Source organism: Antedon mediterranea, chromosome 10, assembly GCF_964355755.1.
Source record: "Antedon mediterranea chromosome 10, ecAntMedi1.1, whole genome shotgun sequence".
NCBI classification, from domain to species: domain Eukaryota; kingdom Metazoa; phylum Echinodermata; class Crinoidea; order Comatulida; family Antedonidae; genus Antedon; species Antedon mediterranea.
The window spans coordinates 8,012,610-8,034,138 of NC_092679.1; the positions used below are offsets into that span (position 1 = coordinate 8,012,610).

At 33.3% G+C, this 21,529-nt stretch overlaps 1 protein-coding gene across 5 annotated transcripts; it reads right to left on the bottom strand.

Moving 5' to 3' along the window:
- Nucleotides 1-483: 483 nt before the first annotated feature.
- On the bottom strand, nucleotides 484-16,203 carry LOC140061090 (lysosomal proton-coupled steroid conjugate and bile acid symporter SLC46A3-like). Of its 5 annotated transcripts, none has more exons than XM_072107531.1 (8): nucleotides 16,100-16,203; nucleotides 2,447-3,386; nucleotides 2,206-2,271; nucleotides 1,936-2,115; nucleotides 1,594-1,677; nucleotides 1,155-1,314; nucleotides 876-928; nucleotides 484-621 (listed from the first exon to the last, which is right to left on the bottom strand). In XM_072107531.1, exons 2-8 carry the CDS (start codon nucleotides 3,351-3,353, stop codon nucleotides 578-580), a joined length of 1,494 nt encoding a protein of 497 aa, XP_071963632.1. In that variant the 5' UTR covers nucleotides 3,354-3,386; nucleotides 16,100-16,203; the 3' UTR covers nucleotides 484-577. The 5 variants fall into 5 exon arrangements, with proteins under 5 accessions (XP_071963632.1, XP_071963638.1, XP_071963637.1 ...); XM_072107537.1 differs by having other exon boundaries at nucleotides 845-928; XM_072107536.1 differs by having other exon boundaries at nucleotides 837-928.
- Nucleotides 16,204-21,529: the final 5,326 nt, after the last annotated feature.

Below are 21,529 nucleotides of genomic sequence, written 5' to 3' on the forward strand. Positions count from 1 at the left end.
ACATATGGCATTTCATACGTGTATTACTTGAGTTTGCATTTTCAGACAAAAATCGCGGTCGAAATAAAAACAAATAAATAAATAAAAAAAACAAACAATACAGACTTGGGGCAAGTCTAATTGTTACCATACTAAAAGAGAAAGTAATCTTTACGTTTATAGTTTGTAGTTCGGAATAAAGTTATTGTTAACCCATGTATATACTACTGTATATTCATTTTGCATTCTTGAGTTCCAAGAACATAACACTAATAGTCTAAACAATCAAAAGGTAAAGTCTAAAGTTCCATATCCAGTATTGCTTTTATTTTTTAGCTTACAAAAATTTCAAAGTGAAAGGGCTAGTGTATAACAATATCAATGGCCATACAATTTTATTCTTGATTTGTTTTTATTTTAATAATTTGTCAAAGTACTTTTATCAGAGTGCGATTTTATTTTACTTGCCCATGCAAGGTATAATATAACCAGATATCAAGGCAGAAAAAGACTGTGCGAAGCATGGGTTACTGCTAGTAAATTATTATTACAACTACTGTATATTGTTTCAGTAATTAGTACAATTGGAATACTGATGTCACAGATCATTTTCCAGTATTTCTTCATCCACAAGATTTGCTCCTGAAAACAAGATAATAAACAATATTATATACACCTGTGTGCATCCTTGCCATTTTATTGGTTATTTAAACATCATGTGTATTAGTTTTATGGATGTTCAGCTTTTTGCTTTTTTTCTGCCTTGCAACTTTCATTATTTATACACTATCCCACAGTGAGAATCATATTTTTCATAGATTAACATCATGTTTTGTGATTTATTATTCTTTTCAAACCTTTTTACATTCAGATATCTCCACTTGCTTGAGTATTACCTTCTATCAGCTTTGTATATGATGCTTCCATTGTGTTTAACTCGTGTATCCAGCTTAAATAATAAATGCATAAAAGTCATATTTTATTGCAACTGGCCTGCCAAATGGGGGTTTTCAAGCAACATTTGAGAGAACTTCTCTCCCCCGCACCCAACCTCTTAGGATTTTGGATGCTAATAAACTTAACACACTGATTTTATTCATTTTCAATACTGTAATTTCTAATTAAAACTAAATTATGAATGAATTATAATATGGAAAAAGACCACAAGAACCTACCATATAAGAATAACCGGAATTACAAGTAGTATTGCCATGGTAATGAACACAAATCCACCTTCTAAAATCATCAAAGTTGCTGGATATAAAGCATTAAATATCACAGATGCCAGTGATACAGTCAAAGTTTCCAATGATGCCATGAATGAAAATAAGCTGCCTGTATAAAGTAAAAATAAAATCATAATCATTAAAATTTAGAATCCATTTATAACTAAGCCACGATTTCAACCAATTCATGTCATAGCGAGAGGTTAAAAACAGATGAGGCATAGATGCTTTCAATATAATTATTAATATAAAATATGACAATCTTTGCTGGAAAATTGGGGGGTGTGGAGAAAATTTGTGAGCTCTGCCTCATGCTGGCTTACGGCCCTGCAATTATTACTTACTGTATCAGTTACTACAGAGACTCAATACATATAAATAACTCTACCTTGTTCATTTTGTCCTACAATTTTTGACATCATGGATCTTGATGTTGAAGCTGGTATAGCAGAGGTTGATGCTAACAACGGGACTTGAAAATAAAAGGATTGGCAAGTTTAAAGCTCTGTCTACACTATCAAACTAGTTTGACAAAAAAGTGTGATGTGCCCAAATATAGTAGTGATATTCCCAAATATGGTAGTGATATGACATCATCATGTCCATATATGGGCACATCACATAAAGTTTGATTGTGTAGACAAGGCTTTAAGAAAATTGGCATAAAAAAAACTATAACCACAGGGTCCTGATAAGATGAATAAGAATTTACAGATCCATATGAACATACCTAAAAACACCATCCATGTGGTACGTGAAAAGGCTAACAGTGTATAAGCACCCATTCTCATGACTACACCAATAATGATGAGTATGGTATCTTTGTAGCTAATGTTAAACCAATGCAGCAAAGGAATACAGGTTAGTAAGACTAAGCTTACAAGTAGATTCTTAGTAGCTGAATAGTAACCTAAAACAAAATTCAGACCAGTTATATGTTATACCATTTATTTTAATATATATATATCCATCTGCTTAAAATGTTTAAGTTCAAACTTACTGATAAGTGTAGCAGACCAAGCTAATGGGTCCTTCTTAACATACAAAATGAATGTATCATTCTCTCCTGAAAAGAATTAACATAAATTTACAATGCAATCAATTTCATGAAGAATCATAGTTGAATATAACAATATTGATATACAGGTAATATAATAATATAATAGGAATTGTGGGATTGAATGCCGTCATTATTTGACAATTACAGTATATATTTACAGATAGAATATTATATTTTTTACCCGATCCAACAAGTTGGAAAACAAATAAGCATATAATCAACATCACCAACTGTCCTCTTTGTTCAAATGGTCTTTTCTTTCCAACAACAATCAACGATTCTTTGACATTATTCAACCTGAATAATTCTAAACAAGCAATTTGTGTTGATTGTTCTTCATCATCAAGATTTTGATTCTCAAATATTTGTGAAGTGGCAGTTCCCTCTGATTTGTTCAATTCCTTTGCTTTTACCGATTCGCTTATAAAGAAAACTATGTACATTATAACACAAATATTACAAACAATGTAATAGATAAAAACGGCAGGAAAGCCAAGCTGGTCTATGACAATTCCACATGTTAATAGGCCCAGAAAACTTCCAAGAAATGTCATCGCTTCAAGAAGACTGTAACGCAATGTTCTCGATTCTTTTTTTGTCACATCACCAAGGTAACTAAACACGGAGAATGTCAACGTGGCATATGCACCACTGAGGCCTAAACAAATAGTTCCAAGTAATAGCCACGCTAAAGGTGCATAGATAAAGAATGATGAAAATACAAGCACTAAACCATTGATTATTGAACCCACTGCTGGAGCTATCATGGTCATTTTTCGACCAACTTTATCTGACCAACGTCCAAGAAACATTGAGGAGACAACTGTAGGTATTGCGAGGGCGATGTTGATGTATATCAACCAATGAGATGTTTGTTTCTGGACAAAACTTTCTTCTGTTTTGTAGAAACTTAGATTGTTACAAACAACTGTATCATTGTATTGTATCATACAGACTTTATAGTAAATTAACTGTTGCAGTGAAGAGTATTGTAGGAAGGAACCAAGCATATAGAGAAACATAACAGGTTCAACTGTGATGGATCTTAATGCACCAATGGTCCACCTCCTATACGAGTTCATATCCATGGTGTGGTCTAGTGCCTTCACGCTAAATATTATCTGTTGGCAAAAACATTTGTACAAATTAAAATATTCTTATCATTCATTCATTCTTTATTTAGGCTTTTAAATCGAAATACATTTAAAACAAGGTAACAAAAACAAGACAGGTGGAAAAAAAACAAGACAGGTGGAAATAAAACAAAATCAATGATGGTCAATGGAATAAATTAACGCAAATTAAAAAGAAGCATCATAAAAACACAACAGCATTATTCAAATTAGTTATTCAATTGGATTTAAAATATCTGATTTTTTATTAGACTTCTTCTACTACAGCTTTCTATTACCGTTACTAGGCCTAACAGACTAGCGTGTGAGGCCGAATTGACCTTGAACAATTTCTACATACGTCGAACCTCGTAGAAGGTCTAGGCCTACTAGGCCTAGCTAGCGGCCTGGTGGTAGTGTAACGGTTGTTGTATCTGTTACTATATCATAGAGTCTCAGTGGCAGGATTTCACACAGTCACAGAATATACAAACAGTAGATGGTTTTGCCCAGTGACAACAGTTTTATTCCAATACTAAATATAATGCAGTATGTACTGGCTATATCACATATGTTCCTATATTGTAAAACGTTTTATCCTCTCTATTAGTATTATAAACGTTTTCTTCTCTCTTTATAAATTTGTTAACTCTCTCCCTCTTGGCCAGTACATCCATATTTAAGGAACAGTCCTAATTAATATGCATGTACTGGGAGGGGACTATTTGGAACAAAGGAACGTTCTTTGATGATGAGGAATAGTCATTAAGGGAGGGATGTCACATCACCTTCACCTAAGCTCGGGCAAATTGAACCACTGGACATCAACAAGTGTTTATAGTAACTCCCATTAGAGCAATTATACATTCCACAAAATACCAACTTGTAAACAGTTAATAGATTTATATTCTCTCGTGTGTTACATCATTCCCCACCTATCAAAGAAGTGTCCCACTTCTCAATCTTTAAGAGAATCAAATCAAAAAAATAATATTGATAACATAAAATTAACATTGAAAATACAAGGATTCATATGATATAGTTACTATTAACTACCAACTAAAACAATAACTATAATTAATAATTGACTAATATGATAATATAAATTAAGTAATATTAATGAAAAAAAAACAAAACAATAAAAAACAAGACTATCATACTGTCACTGATTTAATTAATGTAAAACCATGGTTGACCTGTAAAGTTAATGTAGTATCCATAAAATATTCAAATGAATTAATTCATATTGTACATCATCTAGAAAAAAAATTCACATTCAAATTCCAAATATTAATCAGCCTTGAATCACATATATAGCAATACAATTTGTTGTAAAAAAAAATAGTGAACCACCACAGAATAGTAAGAGAAATTAAGAATCAGAATAAGATAGTTCGAAATAGAAGTATGTTTAATGTATGCTGGTGTAAGACAAATTGGCACAATGTCTATGATGTTCAAAGGCATAAACACGAGGGATTACCATGAGGGATAAAGTGACATATACAAATTCTACAAAAAAAAATTATTTAAAAATAAAAAAATTCAACAACAAAAAGTTAATTGTTCCTCTTGTCGCCGGTTATTTAAACCCATAAACTCAATATGGCCATGATCAGGTACGACATTATATTAGGAATAAACATCAAATATGTGGAAAATAACATAAAATTACAAACACAGGACATAACACTACCATAATATCAAACATGCGATATCTCTAGTCGCAGGTTATTTAATCCCATAGACACAAGTCATGATCAGGAACGACGCTTTGCGAAATAACGTATGTTTATTTAAACTGGGCATGATGTGTATTATATATCAAACAACACAAATTATTTAAAAAAAAATATAATGAAGGAAATTATCACCATGGAAATCTAGTGTCACCTGGCACAGTGCAAATGTACTACTCAATATCAGCATAACAGTAAACCAATTGGTAGGTCATGAGAAATGTAAAGAAAGATGAAGAAATCAGAAACAATTGTGGCAGTCCTACTACGAATCACATATGTCTTTTTTTTAATCGCTAAAGTTTAAAAAAATGTGTTGGAATTGTATGTTCTTTCATAAGTATTTATCTTAGACAAACGCAAGTTATTAAAATCACTAATGTGGCTTGAAACTAATTTTTCTTTTGCATTACGGATGGAGTAACCGATATTGAACTTATATACCAAGTTTGAAATATTTTTGAATTCGATAAATATTTTTTCTAGAAGTTTTTGTATGTGACTATTTCTCTGTGCTCCACTGGCGCCAAATTGGATCCACTGGAGCACAGTGTATTAACATACGAACATTTCTTTTGTAAAAAAAAAAATACTCCTTGATTTCAATATATATTTTTAATTTAAGTTGCTCAATTTATAGGGAAAAAATCGAATTCCTAACCGTTTTTTTTGTTGTCAAAATCATTATTAGAGTTTAACATAATATGTGTCGAAATTGTATGTTTTTTCATACGTATTATCTTAAGCGAACGCAAGTTATTAAAATCACTGATGTGGCTTGAAACTATTTTTTCTTTTGGTTTACGGATGGAGTAACCGATATTGAACATATATACCAAGTTTGAAATATTTTTAAATTCCAGAAGTATTTTTTCTCGATGTTTTTGTATGTGACTATTTCCCTGTGCTCCCGTTGGTGCCAAATTGGGTCCACTTGAGCACAGTGTATTAACAGACGAAAAGATATTAAAATTTAGTGACTTTTTTCTATTTTATATTACTGTGCTCAATGGCGCGCGCGCCAAATTGGGTCCACGTAAGCACAGTGTATTAACATACGAAAAGATATTAAAATTCAGTGACTTATTTCTATTTTATATCACAGTGCTCCCCTGGCTCCAAATCGGGTCCACTTGAGCATAGTGTATATTAAATACGAAAAGATATTAAAATTCAGTGACTTTTTCCATTTTATATCACTGTGCTCCACTGGCTCCAAATTGGGTCCACTTGAGCACAGTGTATTAACATACGAAAAGATATTAAAATTCAGTGACTTTTTTCTATTTTATATCACTGTGCTCCCCTGGCTCCAAATTGTGTCCACTTGAGCACAGAGCTGTGTATTAACATACGAAAAGCTATTAAAATTCAGAGACTTATTTCTATTTTATATCACTGTGCTCCACTGGCTCCAAATTGGGTCCACTTGAGCACAGTGTATTAACATACGAAAAGATATTAAAATTCAGTGACTTTTTTCTATTTTATATCACTGTGCTCCCCTGGCTCCAAATTGGGTCCACTTGAGCACAGTGTATTAACATACGAAAAGATATTCAAATTCAGTGACTTTTTTCTATTTTATATCACTGTGCTCCCCTGCCTCCAAATTGGGTCCACTTGAGCACAGTGTATTAACATACGAAAAGATACTAAAAATCATTGACTTATTTCTATTTTATATCAATGTGCTCTCCTGGCTCAAAATTGGGTCCACTTGAGCACAGTGTATTAACATACGAAAAGATATTAAAATTCAGTGATTTTTATTTTATATCATTGTGCTCCCATGGCTCCAAATTGGGTCCACTTGAGGACAGTGTTATTAACATACGAAAAGATATTAAAATTCAGTGACTTATTTCTATTTTATATCACTGTGCTCCTCACTGGCGCCAAATTGTGTCCACTTGAGCACAGTGTATTTACATACAAAAAGATATTAAAATTAGTGACTTATTTCTATTTTATATCACAGTGCTCCCCTGGCTCCAAATCGGGTCCACTTGAGCATAGTGTATATTAAATACGAAAAGATATTAAAATTCAGTGACTTTTTCCATCTTATATCACTGTGCTCCACTGGCTCCAAATTGGGTCCACTTGAGCACAGTGTATTAACATACGAAAAGATATTAAAATTCAGTGACTTTTTTCTATTTTATATCACTGTGCTCCCCTGGCTCCAAATTGTGTCCACTTGAGCACAGTGTATTAACATACGAAAAGATATTAAAATTCAGTGACTTATTTCTATTTTATATCACTGTGCTCCACTGGCTCCAAATTGGGTCCACTTGAGCACAGTGTATTAACATACGAAAAGATATTAAAATTCAGTGACTTATTTCTATTTTATATCACTGTGCTCCCCTAGCTCCAAATTGGGTTGGGTCCACTTGAGCACAGTGTATTAACATACGAAAAGATATTAAAATTCCGTGACTTATTTCTATTTTATATCACTGTGCTCCACTAGCTCCAAATTGGGTCCAGTTGAGCACAGTGTATTAACATACGAAAATATAATATAAACATTCAATGACTTATTTCTATTTTATATCACTGTGCTCTCCTGGCGCCAAATTAGGTCCACTTGAGCACAGTGTGTTAACATACGAAAAGATATTAAAATTCAGTGACTTTTTTCTATTTTATATCACTGTGCTCTCCTGGCGCCAAATTGGGTCCACTTGAGCACAGTGTATTAACATATGAAAAGATATCAAAATTCAGTGACTTTATTCTATTTTACATCACTGTGCTCCACTGGCTCCAAATTGGGTCCACTTGAGCACAGTGTATTAACATACGAAAAGATATTAAAATTCAGTGACTTTTTTCTATTTTATATCACTGTGCTCCACTGGTTCCAAATTTGGTCCACTTGAGCACAGTGTATTAACATACGAAAAGATATTAAAATTCCGTGACTTTTTTCTATTTTATATCACTGTGCTCCCCTGGCTCCAAATTGGGTCCACTTGAGCACAGTGTATTAACATACGAAAAGATATTCAAATTCAGTGACTTTTTTCTATTTTATATCACTGTGCTCCCCTGCCTCCAAATTGGGTCCACTTGAGCACAGTGTATTAACATACGAAAAGATACTAAAAATCATTGACTTATTTCTATTTTATATCAATGTGCTCTCCTGGCTCCAAATTGGGTCCACTTGAGCACAGTGTATTAACATACGAAAAGATATTAAAATTCAGTGATTTATTTTTATTTTATATCATTGTGCTCCCATGGCTCCAAATTGGGTCCACTTGAGCACAGTGTTATTAACATACGAAAAGATATTAAAATTCAGTGACTTATTTCTATTTTATATCACTGTGCTCCTCACTGGCGCCAAATTGTGTCCACTTTAGCACAGTGTATTTACATACGAAAAGATATTAAAATTAGTGACTTATTTCTATTTTATATCACTGTGCTCCACCGGTGCTAAATTTGGTCCACTGGAGCAGTTACCGTAGTACTATTTCTAATTCGGAAGTAAATAAAGGCATAAATGGCGCTCTGTAGAAGAAGAGAATGCTCGATCGTCGAAATGGCGCTCTGAATATACCTCCATATTTAAGGAACAGTCCTAATTAATATGCATGTACTGGGAGGGGACTATTTGGAACAAAGGAACATTATTTGATGATGAGGAATAGTCATTAAGGGAGGGATGTCACATCACCTTCACCTCAGTGAAAGCTAGGGCAAATTGGACCACTGGACATCAACAAGTGTTTATAGTAACTCCCATTAGAGCAATTATACATTCCACAAAATACCAACTTGTAAACAGTTAATAGATTTATATTCTTTCATGTGTTACATCATTCCCCACCTATCAAAGAAGTGTCCCACTTCTCAATCTTTAAGAGAATCAAATAAAAAAAAATAATATTGATAACATAAAATTAACATTGAAAATACAAGGATTCATATGATATAGTTACTATTAACTACCAACTAAAACAATAACTATAATTAATAATTGACTAATGATAATATATATGATAATACAGTATAAATTAAGTACCGGTAATATTAATGAAAAAAAACAAAACAATAAAAAACAAGACCATCATACAGTCACTGATTTTAATGTAAAACCATGGTTGACCTGTAAAGTTAATGTAGTATCCATAAAATATTCAAATGAATTAATTCATATTGTACATCTCGTGTTACAGTAGTATGGTAACAGGACGATTCGGCCCCGAGACGATTCGGCCCTGGGACGATTCGGCCCGGGACTATTCAGCCCGGGACGATTCGGCCCTGAGACGATTCGGCCCACTCAAATTTATCGACTTTGATGTTTGATATGCATTTTATAAGCATAAAATAAGCTTTTTTCCCCAAACTTTATTCTCAGAGAGACTATAGGGTAGTAATACTAGGGATAAAGATGCAATAAAGCAAACATTTTAAAAACATTGTCGAAAATGATCATTTTTTTTAGTCACGCGAACGACGTAAACAAGTTACGCCCGAAATGCACGAAATAAATAACGCCGTGGTTAGGATTCCGGCACCGGAACTCAACTGCCCACCGTTAGGGAATCCGACACGCTATTGCGCATGCTCAGAGCTCTGGGAAGTGAATAATTATAGCTTGTGCCACACTGCACACCACACTACCACTGCTGAGAGTCGGAGTGTTAGGATTTACTGTATCTGTAGCCTAGTTAGTCGTTGCGCGAGCGAGAGAGCGATGGATTAAACTTGGCCTAGGCCATACATGAATTAATAATTAAAATACGAATACGCCAGGCGCCACGCGTTAAAATAATTATTATGATATTAATAAGAATCGGTATATCTATCTACCGTAAGAATCGTAATGCTGTATTTAGCGTTGCGACCCCGACTTCCCGAACAGTTTTTTCACATCCACGCGGTGGCTGCCGTCAATAAATTAACTTGTGATTGCATGTTATGTACAGTTATAATGCGTTATATGAAATCTTTTATTTTGTACTTGAAAAATCATAAAACTAGTCAACTCATGTAATTATATAATTCATAATTAGGCCTGTAACGCCAAATGAAGTGACATTGCCAAATGAGGTTCGCGTGGCCTGTATCGCACAAGGCTAGGTCACTTAATTTGGCAGCACGTTTCTGGCGAGCTAATCGTGTTATAAATATTGATATTACTTATTTCCAAATAAACACAAACTGAAAATTATTAACCGGAGTATTTCTAACCTAATAACCTTTACTCATTGTATGAAATTAAACCATTATAACTGAAACATACGACGAAAATTTACTATTTTAGTGTAAAAAACGTTCATCGAAAAATCTAGAAAACTCGAAATGCATGATGGGAAGCCTACCGACCCCTTTCTAAGCAGCTGGAAAAGAAGACTACTCGTTTTAGCGCCAAAGGAAAGTGTCTGAAGTCACGTCTGCATGTTATGCGGACATGGTCTGGGACAATTTGCCTTTGGCGCTAAAGCGTTTAGTGTTTGAGTTATGGGACGCTATTGCTGCATTATTTTCTAGTAATATTTTGATTTGACGTTCCTTTCGTCGGTACATTATTCCCGTTATTATTTTGTTCGGTTTTATGAATTTCTATGTTTATGTTTTCAAATTAAAATGATTATTCGTTGAATATGAATGTATCCTGTTATTCTACTGATTATTATATATTTTTTTTTTTTTTAACATTGCTTACTATTTAATCAATTCCGTTTTTTTAAATGTATATGACCAATGTTATTTAGGCCTATGTTTTTTATTTATAAGTTCTTTAAAAATATTAGTTACATGATCACATTTTTGTCACTTATTATACCTACAGTATAACACTATATTTCCTTTGATGTCTGAAACATTAAAACATAAATTCGCAATACTATGGCGAACCTAAGTCGCAAATTGTTAGTTGGATATTCGTTATAATTTCATCATCTCATTTGTTACACATGTGTGTGTGACCTATAATAAATAAATAAGGGATGGTAGGCCTAAAGGTAGTCGAGGGGAAATTCATCAAATTGTTTCATCAAAACAATAACTCATAAGGTCGGAAACATTTAGATAATGGAACCAAATTTTGCAATAAAGTCTTTATTGCAAAATTTGGTTCCATTATCTAAATATTAAAAGATGAGATATTGCCTTGTTCTCTTTTGTTATCAATCTTTTCATGTCACGTACCGTAATAGAATGTAACAGTTGAACATGCATATCACAATAAATAAATAATGGCACCTAATTAGTTAAGCATTTTCATCAAGTTTTAACAATATTTGATGTCGGAAACATTCCCAATAATAGAGACTAATTTTGCAATATGTTAGATATTTTATTCAGCTGGTACTTTTTACCTTGATGTCGGAAACATTTGAACATAAATACGCAATAATGGATCATAATTGTGCAATGAAGTTGTCATCTCATTTGTTCATATGGATGTGAGAAACAGTTTGGATGGGAATGTGGTGAGCGAAATTCTAAGCAAGCTAAATACATGATACAGTTATTTTAAGGTTGGGAATTACACAACGTGAATTCGCAAATAATTGAACGTAATTTTGCAATAAAGTCGTCCAATAAAGTAGTTTGTTCATATTACGATGTGGGAAACAAGTTTGGATGGGAATGGGGTGGTGAGCAAAATTCTAAGTAAGTATTACTTCGAAGTCGGAAACAACCTTAAATTCGCAATAATGCAATGGAACCTAATTTTGCAATGAAGTCGGTCACCTTGTTTGTTCATACGATGTTGAAAACATGTTCGGAGGGGTGGACGAAATTCTAGGAAGCTAAATACAGTTACCGTAGTTATAACACTAATTATTTTGAGGTCGGGAATATTAGAATTTATACTTAAATGGAACCTAATTTTGCAATGGAGATTGCATGCGTTATTTTCATCTCGATTGTTCGTTCCATCAATTCATACGTCGTACATAATATGGAACATGCATGCACTTTTATACTTTGTGGGGTGATGAGAGTGGGACGCTACTGCAAGTTAATATTTTTTATTTATTGACATACAGTAATTTAATTAGCTATATCGATGGAATAATAGTAGATTAGGCCTATATATACACATTTGCAGCCTTCAATTCAATTCAATTCAATTCAAAGCAACATTTATTTTCTCCTTTCATATACAAAATAGATTTCAGTGATCAATAAATATGTAAACAAAATTCGAAAGAAGAAGGTACACGCCCAGAAAGATGAAAAACACATCTTGTGGAGGACGTACCTATTACAGACACAGACAATGACAATTTATAAAAAATAAAAAAAAAATATAAAATAAAAAAATAAATAAAAAAAAATTGACCGAGGAAAAGTTAATATTTGGCAATAAGGTGACTTTTAAGTTTAGATAAAAATGATTTACTAGAAACAGAGTTTAAGATGGGGAGTGGCAGATCGTTCCAAAAAGTGGGTCCGGAATACCTAATGTTGTGTTGAAAGTGGTTGGTTTTATGGGTTGGAATATGTAATTTTGAACAAATACGGGTATTATGATAATGAATTGAAGAATTTGGAGTGAACATGGAACAGAGATGTTTGGGAAGGTTGGAATTAATAGAAGAAAAGATGAACGAGCTAGTTCATTAGTAAATTGTTTAGGGTCAAGTGAAGGCGGTCTATAAATGGTTCCAACAAGAATATTTTTAAGGTTGGGTCTAACAATTTCAATAAAGATGGATTCAGAAGTAGAGGGTTGCAGAGTTAGATCATTTCTAAGGAAAAATTCAAGGCCATCACGGATATATAAGGCAACCCCACCACCGTCTTTATGAGTTCTGTGGTTGGAAACAAAATGATAATTGGGAAGCTGGACTAAAGGGTTGTCATGTTTGAGCCATGTTTCGCTAACACCAATAATATCAAATTGGTGATTAACTATTTCAAGAAGTTGTTTGATTTGGTCAAGATTTTTTAAAATGCTTCTTGAGTTAAAATGGATAGTGGAAAAGCATTCGTGAGATTTAATATTGGTCGGGAACTGACTGGGATTGTAATATTTAGAGAGGTTTTGGTCATTAAAAAAAAAGTGAGTATCCGGATCCACATTTGTAGTAAAATTATCAGATCTGTTGGAAAAATGGGAAAAAAAATTGTTAGATAGTCGGTCAAAGTTTGGGTCAGAAGACATAAAAAATGTATAATATAATAAAATAAAAATAAAAATCAATATAAATCAATATAAAAAGCAATTGAAGTATGTAGATAATATACACCACATTTGTGATTGAAACAATTCAATCAAGAATCAATAATTGCAGAAAAATATGAGTTAAAAGTTAGGTATTCAAAAATAGATGAAAAAGAGAAAATAAATTCATTTATTTTGAAGGTAAAAAAGTTCAATAGTAAATGAAATGTGGAAACAGAAATAGTTACAGAGAAAAATCAAACAGTGTAATTAGTTAGGCAATCAGTTACTGATAATTGAAAGCCATTATTACATAATTATTATGTTGCATGAAATTTGAGAATGTCATAAAATAATTAAGCAGCAATATGGCAATAGCGGTATAGTTAATTGTAAGGAATGGCAACAGCGTATAGTTAAGATGTGTTCAAGCAAAAACGATGATAAGTTAAATAGTTAAGAATTATTGAAAATAATGCTCAATTAAATGATTACGAATCGTCTCAATGTTCAGCAACAATTAGACTGGATGCAGTAGTTAATTTGATGAGATAATTTGATTAAGAACAGAGGAAAGTACAGTACTTATCTCTTAGTTGATACATTTCACAGAAGGCGGAGGAGATCAGATTCAGATTTGACGATGACTTTCTGTTTGTTTTTCTTCAATAGACAGTAAATGTTACCGTCTATGGACCAAGCAGATTCAATGTTGTCATGGAGGTTAGCCTTACGGAGAAGATCTAGGCGCTTCACTATTTATAGAATAAATCAGCATTAAATAAGCCAGTGGGTAAATCTTTATGGAATTCATTCAAAAGGAAAGCAATATGCTTAACATTGAATGTGAAAGATATAACAATAAAGAAACAAGTATAGAAAAATGGGTAGCTTTAAGAAATACTATTATGTTAATATAAATTCTAATTTGCTCGATTATCAGAAAAGGAATTCACTGTGATATGAGTTACAGGTGGTGCTGATCTGATTTAATTCGTTTTATCTTTAATTCGTTTTATCTTGTATATAAATACATTGTATAATCCGGGTTGTAAAATTAAAACAAACAATTGAAAATCTCACAAATTCTTTATGTGTAAAATATTTTAAAACGAAGAACATTAATGAAAATAGGAGGCAATACGGAATTCATAAATGTAAAAATGTTACTGATGAATTGTAACGACATTGGGAATTAACAAATGTGTTAAATAATATGATTTTATGTAATGACATGAGATAATATATGAATGTGGATAAAAGTGGTGTTTGCGCCACAAAAGAGAAAAAAAAAGCTATCGATGGAATGGTGGGTACGAAATCCATGATAATTTAGTTACTTATCTAAAATAAATTCGACGGGAACCTGATTTTACAAGAGGACCTCTTATATGAGTTTGTGAGGACTCCGTTTATAGAGGACATCTTAATATCTATTCTAAAGACTCCTTAATATCAGTTCTAGAATTAACCTTAATTCAATTCAAATTGATCAGTTCTTTTCTAATGAAGAATCTGGGCAATTTACAATCAAGCAACAACACCACATAATTCTACGTGAATTCTGCTGTACGTGAGCTAGCCTTAATAATACCGCCTGATTACGGTATATAGGCCTACAGTATTATGACGACGCATTCTACAGATATTAAAACAAAATGAAAATATTAAATTGGCTTCGTCGAAATGTTGTACCTTGATAGACAGACCCCCAAGCAGACAGCCCACATTACTGTACAGACAATCTGCACTGCAGCACAATCTATTGGTTTTAACTGTACACGCGGTGATTCAACTAAAAGCAGTAAAAACACACAAGGCGTATCATATAATTTGCGGACCATGACCGAAGCACTTCCGCTTTGATCTATTCGACGAAAATCAAAAAAGGATAACTATTTTCTGCTTTATATTTAATTTAATGTAATTACTAATAGCTTACAGGCGTAACAACACAGAATACATATTGTAGTTTAATACTGGCTTAAATATGTTTGTTTTATATAAACTGTATTTTACAAAATTACAATAGAACTTCATTTTGCAATAGTACCTAATTTGGCGCCTTAGACGCCAAATTAAGTGCGGTACCTCATTTGGCAGTGGTACCTCATTTGGCGTGACAAGGCCCTATATGAAGTTTATATATGAATGAAGCAACCACTTTTTAATTACAAAATAAATAGGCCCACTGGTCACGTCTAGCTGGTAGGCCTAGCCTAGTATTTACTATTAGTGGATCCCGTTATTAGTAGGCATCTACGCTAGTTCGCCGTGGCGGAGCTATGAAATGATCCATCGCTGTTGAGTCGATTCACCGATTACCGGCGCTCTGGGCATGCGCAATAGCGTGTCGGATTCCCTAACGGTTGGCAGTTGAGTTCCGGTGGCGGAATCCTAACCACGGCGAATAAATAAGGTTTTGAAGTAATAAATTGAATATAAAATTACATTTTTTTAGTAATTTATTATATATATTATATCAACATTGTCAATATCAATAAAATACGGATTGTTAAACACCTTTAAAAACTTGATAAATACCAAAAAAATGAATATGAATTTGGTCTAAAGTGAGACGTTTCGGCCCACAAAGTGGGCCGAATCGTCCCACCAAAAGTGGGCCGAATAGTCCCGGGCCGAATCGTCTCGGGAGCGAATCGTCCCGGAATCGGTAGGCCTAGTATCTAGCTAAGCTAGGCTAGTAGAACTCTAGTCGATCCTCTAGTCTAGGCCTAGAGTGGTAGTACACGTAATACCCTGACCTATTTGGCTAGTAAAGACTATAATATATATAATTATATGCAACTTAAACCTATTTCATTTCTTACACATACGTTAGGGCGAGGAGGATATTGTACCGTCGCTGCCTGCTGGTTTCCGCAAAATCATCACGCGACTGACTTAATATCGAGACGTTTTAGTGGGACCGGGAGTCTCTGTGGGTTAGATCAATCTCGGCCGCCGACAATCTCGGCCGCCAGATTAAAAAGCCGAATTGTATGGCACGCCACCGATGCTTGTATTGTGAGTAATTAAAATGTAATGCAGCGCATACGCACGTATTCTACATGTATACTAATTAATAAATTCATTAATTAACTTTTAATTATTGTTTTAATAAATGCTTTTTTAACTTTAAAAAAATATTATTTGTGATACCCCTAAAGGTGTCAGATGAAATCGGTTTATCATATTAGTTACGTTTGATATCGGTCGCGTTTTATTTTGGTCGCGCTAATTTGTATATGGCGAATTAGATAAATTTTTAATGAAAACGCTCATTAGAATTTCTAATAATAGGCCTACTATTTGACATTATTTTTAACCTCAATCGTTATTTTTTAAGTACAGTAAATATAAATATTATCTCATTATTTATAAATAATTTGTGTTTTCATTTTATCTTACAGGTTTTAATGAAGTGTAATGTGTTCTTTTAAAAAATCGTTTTAAAAATGTTTTGTTTTTGTTTTATTAGGTTATATGCATGATATGCATATAACCTCTTGATTCTGTCAAAATCTTTATTTATTTATTTATTTATTTATTTATTCTTTCCTTAGCACTATTTTGTCCGTGCATTATCTTGGCATCAGTTTAATCTAGCTAAGTCAAGTTTTCAGAGTATATTCCTCATGGCCAGGAATCGATGTCGTTATATTTTCACGATGCGTAATCAAAAATTACGCGGTCTACGCGCGATTTTACGAAATCACGTTTGTAATCATATCTTCACAAGCATGAATCACAATTAAACAAAATTTGGTACTCATAAATTTCAGGTCATATTTCATCATATGGCAATGAAATTACGTGCGTAGCGCATATAACGCTTGCGTACGCGCGCTTAAAATGTTCAAAATTGTCAAAATTTATTTTCGATGAAATTAGAGTACGTTTCAGGCAATTTTAAGCGTTTAAAAAAATGCCATGAGTGCGCAGATTTTTGCACGCGCACTGCGCGTTAAACGTTAATGCGCACTCTTTTTGCCCGATTTCTGTTTTACAATCTTTCTTTAATAATATCATCATATTTGATTCAGGTTTCAACTCGAAATTGCGTTATACGAGCACGTCAAAAGTGACTGGCTACGCACGTATAAGTTAACAAAATGGTGAAAATATGCTAAATTTTAAAATTAATATATATCGTCAGAATGCAGGGGAACACCTATTTTTTATTTCATTTTCTTGAAGTGTATGTATCATATGTATGATTTATTATCAAATAAAGAGAACAAAAGTTGATTAAGTCATCATTAATTGCATATTAAATTTTAAAAAAATAATTTCGACAATCAAACAAATTATGACATTTTCTTATGCCAAAATAACAAACTTAACATTAACTTTCTTCCTTCAAAAATTCATATATTAAAGTTAAAAGTATGTAGTTTGACAGTGCATCATTTGTATACATTTTAAAGATGTCATCATAGTAAAAAATTATAATTCATTTCGGTATGTAATAATCTATTTGCATCAAAGTGGTTACTGCATAGTAAATACACGGAGGAATTTGTCTACAACTTTTAGTCAGTTGTGTACGGCTCGGTGGTCCGTGCTCGTGTCTATGGCATTCAAGGTACCGAGATCGAGTCTCACCTTGGGAAACGAAATAAGATTTTTTTTTTTATTATCCGTATTGTTTGTTCAAATTTATTTCTTAGTGTATAGATTATACACATGATTTATAATGAAATCTAGATAAAAATTAACTTATGTCTTTATTATTATGTAACAACAAATGTGGTTTATGACATTATACGCATATGGATCTTTGATCGGATTGTGATACCGGCTATGGTGTTCGCGTTAGCAAGGTCCTATCATATATTATAAATAATTAAAGATTCTGAGAAAATCAATCAATCAATATATCTTTTAAAAATCAATTATCTTGATTTAAATCAATGCATATAACCTATAATTCGTCATAGTGACGAATTAAATCTAGTTGAATATTGAGTTTTTGAAAAGATTGGCATGCCACTGTTTAAAGTTTTGAAAATAATAAATAATAATGTAATAGTTAAACAAGTAGACGCGCCTATTGCGTATTTTTTAATCACAGTTAAGTTACGAAACTCGTTCTATACCAGCTTAGGGGTGGCTTAGGAGGTTTATGCAATAAAGGAAGATGATGCATGGATGATGATTTTTGCATTCGATATCCGCCACTTTGAAGTGAGCATGGTTTTGGGATAATAATAAAATATGTAGATACTATGCCGTTATAAATCAATCTACCGGCCCTACAGTAGGACTATGATGTAAAATTAATGATAGATAATAATGTATGGATAATAAGGTGGACACGATTCTCAAAAAGAGGTACTGATATTTAAACATTTAGATTTACGAACGGCGTATGAATGTGAGACACTAAGTTGCACTTACTTAATTATTTACATTAAATGATTATTATAAATGAAGAAATAAAAGATTTTTCAAATTAAAATCTATAGTATCGTCGACGTATATACGTAAATTATATATAAATCCTACTGTCAAATTATAGAAACAGTGCTCATATTCGGAACATGATCTCATAATCGCGTCGAGCATAGCTCATTGGATCGTTTCACAAAAACACGTGCAAGAAGCCTCCTATAGACGTTTCAAACGTATGGTTATTAGTAATAGACGTCATCTTTACCTGGCCATGGACATGATTTGACACACTAACAAGTGCGTTTTTTTTTTTAAAGGGGAAACCCCGTCAGCAAAATAACGTATTGTTACGAGAAACAGCTGCACGATCATAGAAGGCGCATCTCCAATATGGCTTATTCGGGGGTTTATTTCAGTAACTCGCATATAATGATCATTTTACTAAAAACTATTTTAAACATTAGAAATAAAATATACACGTGATGTGCCTCAACAATAATCATTATAAACTTAATATTATCCTTATTTCATTTACATACTATCGAATCTTTATGCAGTATTGCATTAATAATTTACGTACGGTATTGCCGAATCTTAATATCTCATTTACATACTATCGAATCTTTATACAGTATTGCATTAATAATTTACGTACGGTATTGCCGAATCTTTATATCTCATTTACATACTATCGAATCTTCATACAGTATTGCATTTATATCGAAGATTACAAAACAACGACAATCAAAGCGCACAGGGCGTTCCATACAGATTACCGTTATTGAACAAGCAGCCGCTTCGACTGTAATTCCACGTCGTCACTATTACACTATCATAACAGGCACTTTTGGACATTCCATACAATATCGCGTTCTGTAACCGGCGGCCGAGATGGACCTAAGCCGTCTCTGTTTTCGAGACACCACCACCTTCGCGTGCGCGCCACCCGTGCAAGGAGCTAGTACTAGTAGTTGAAATGTACGATTCCTACAACACGTAAATTGCTAGCATGCAGCCTAGTGCGAGTCGCAACCGGTCGGAGAGTGCGAGGAGGAATTACCTACTGAGAGAGGCGAACTAACTGCATGCGTGAGTGATTTAAAAATCTCACGTGACATCAACATCCAATCAGAAAACAGTATTCTGGCTAGCTGGCAGTTTCGTTGAGCGTAAAAAAATATCACCATCCCCACCCCATGGACATGGGTAAAGTACTTTGCTAAATGTGTAAATGAATAGGTGTCATATTGCAGTGGGACAGCCAGTCGACAAATCGTGTCAAATTTCGACTCGGAGAGGGCGCCCTACTTTTCTAATTTAGTTCAAAATGGCTAAATTTTAGGGTGTTGGAAAAACACAATATTTGTAAATTTAGTTGATTATCGGAAAAATGTTGTTAGTGAAATAAATTCATAAATGGTTTTAATATATTGTCATGTAAAATTAAATGTATTTGAACAAAACGATAATCTGTAATTTAACGGCAAAATCAACCAATGTCTTTTTTCAGAAATTGTACCCTAGAAAATCATTAAAATAAAATATTTAGAAAAATTGAACAGTCCTGAATTTAAAATCCCTGTTAGAAAAATTAATAATCTACAGAATACGATATTAAGATACAAAATTCGGTGGTTGGGATGCAGCTCCGACTATTCAAACTAAAGGTACCACTATTTGTTCCATCGAAAACTAGCGAAACCGCCATTTTGTAAACACATCGTCATCGTGTTTATGAATTTATTTATAGCGAACGATATACGCGATGTTTATAATTGTCCGCGTATAAGAATTCATATAAATAAATACATTCCAATACAACGTATATTATTACTTGTTTATTTATCACAGTATACATTTTAGTTGAGGAATATTTATCATAACTATTATAATAGCTTTTATACGAGTCCGAGGCCTAGCCCTATTAGCGAGCGATTGGTCCAGGGGCGGAAAGTCACTTAGTGACGTTGTGATCGGGCGCGTCGGGCCGCGATTTTTTTTTTCGTACATAAGTTGGGGACCCCCTCATGAAACGTCACAAAATAAACATGAAATTCATCAGTTAAATTTTCTTGTTCCGTGTGCACCCAAGCGTATAGCAACAAGAAGGGATTACACAAGTGCGGTACGATTCTAGGCCTATCTCCGCTGTTGTTGCGGCGTGCGATTTCATAGAAGATAGCGGCGTTTTGTGTCGATTGTCGAAATAATCAGCCTTTAGTTTATGGTGTTTTTAATATAATTTATTACTAAAGAATTAAGTGTTAAAATTATAGTTTCTATTAATACTATTAGGCCTAATTATTAGTCTCTAAACCCATGTCTATTCTAGTAGTAGCTGTGGGTGTGTGTGACGTGTGACGGTGTTACTGTTAGGTATGACCAAAGATAGTTATCTTTGGTATGACACAATCCGAGTAATAAGTCAGCAAAATTAAACAATAAATTACACAAAAATACATTTTTTATTCTCGTGGGTCAAATCTTCCCATCTCATGTGTTCATATACGCGCATTTTTAAAGTTCCTTTGAGTACATCATGCATATTGTTTGATAATAAAATAGCAGAATTAAAAAAATACAGTAGGCCTACATAAATTATACACATTCTTTATTCTTGTGGGTCTAAGCTTTCTTTGGGCTATGTCCAATGAATTACTACTTAGTTTAATTGGTTTAATGTCTTGCCTAGCTGTCGATTAGCCTCGACTCGACACATTTTGTGTGAAGAAGAGTGCGCGAAGGCAATCACGTGAATTGACTTAGAATCCTAGGCCTACTCTGTAGAAAGTATCGTATCGCAGTTGTGTAATCACTTCTTGTTGCTATACGCTTGGGTGCACACGGAACAACAAATTTAACTG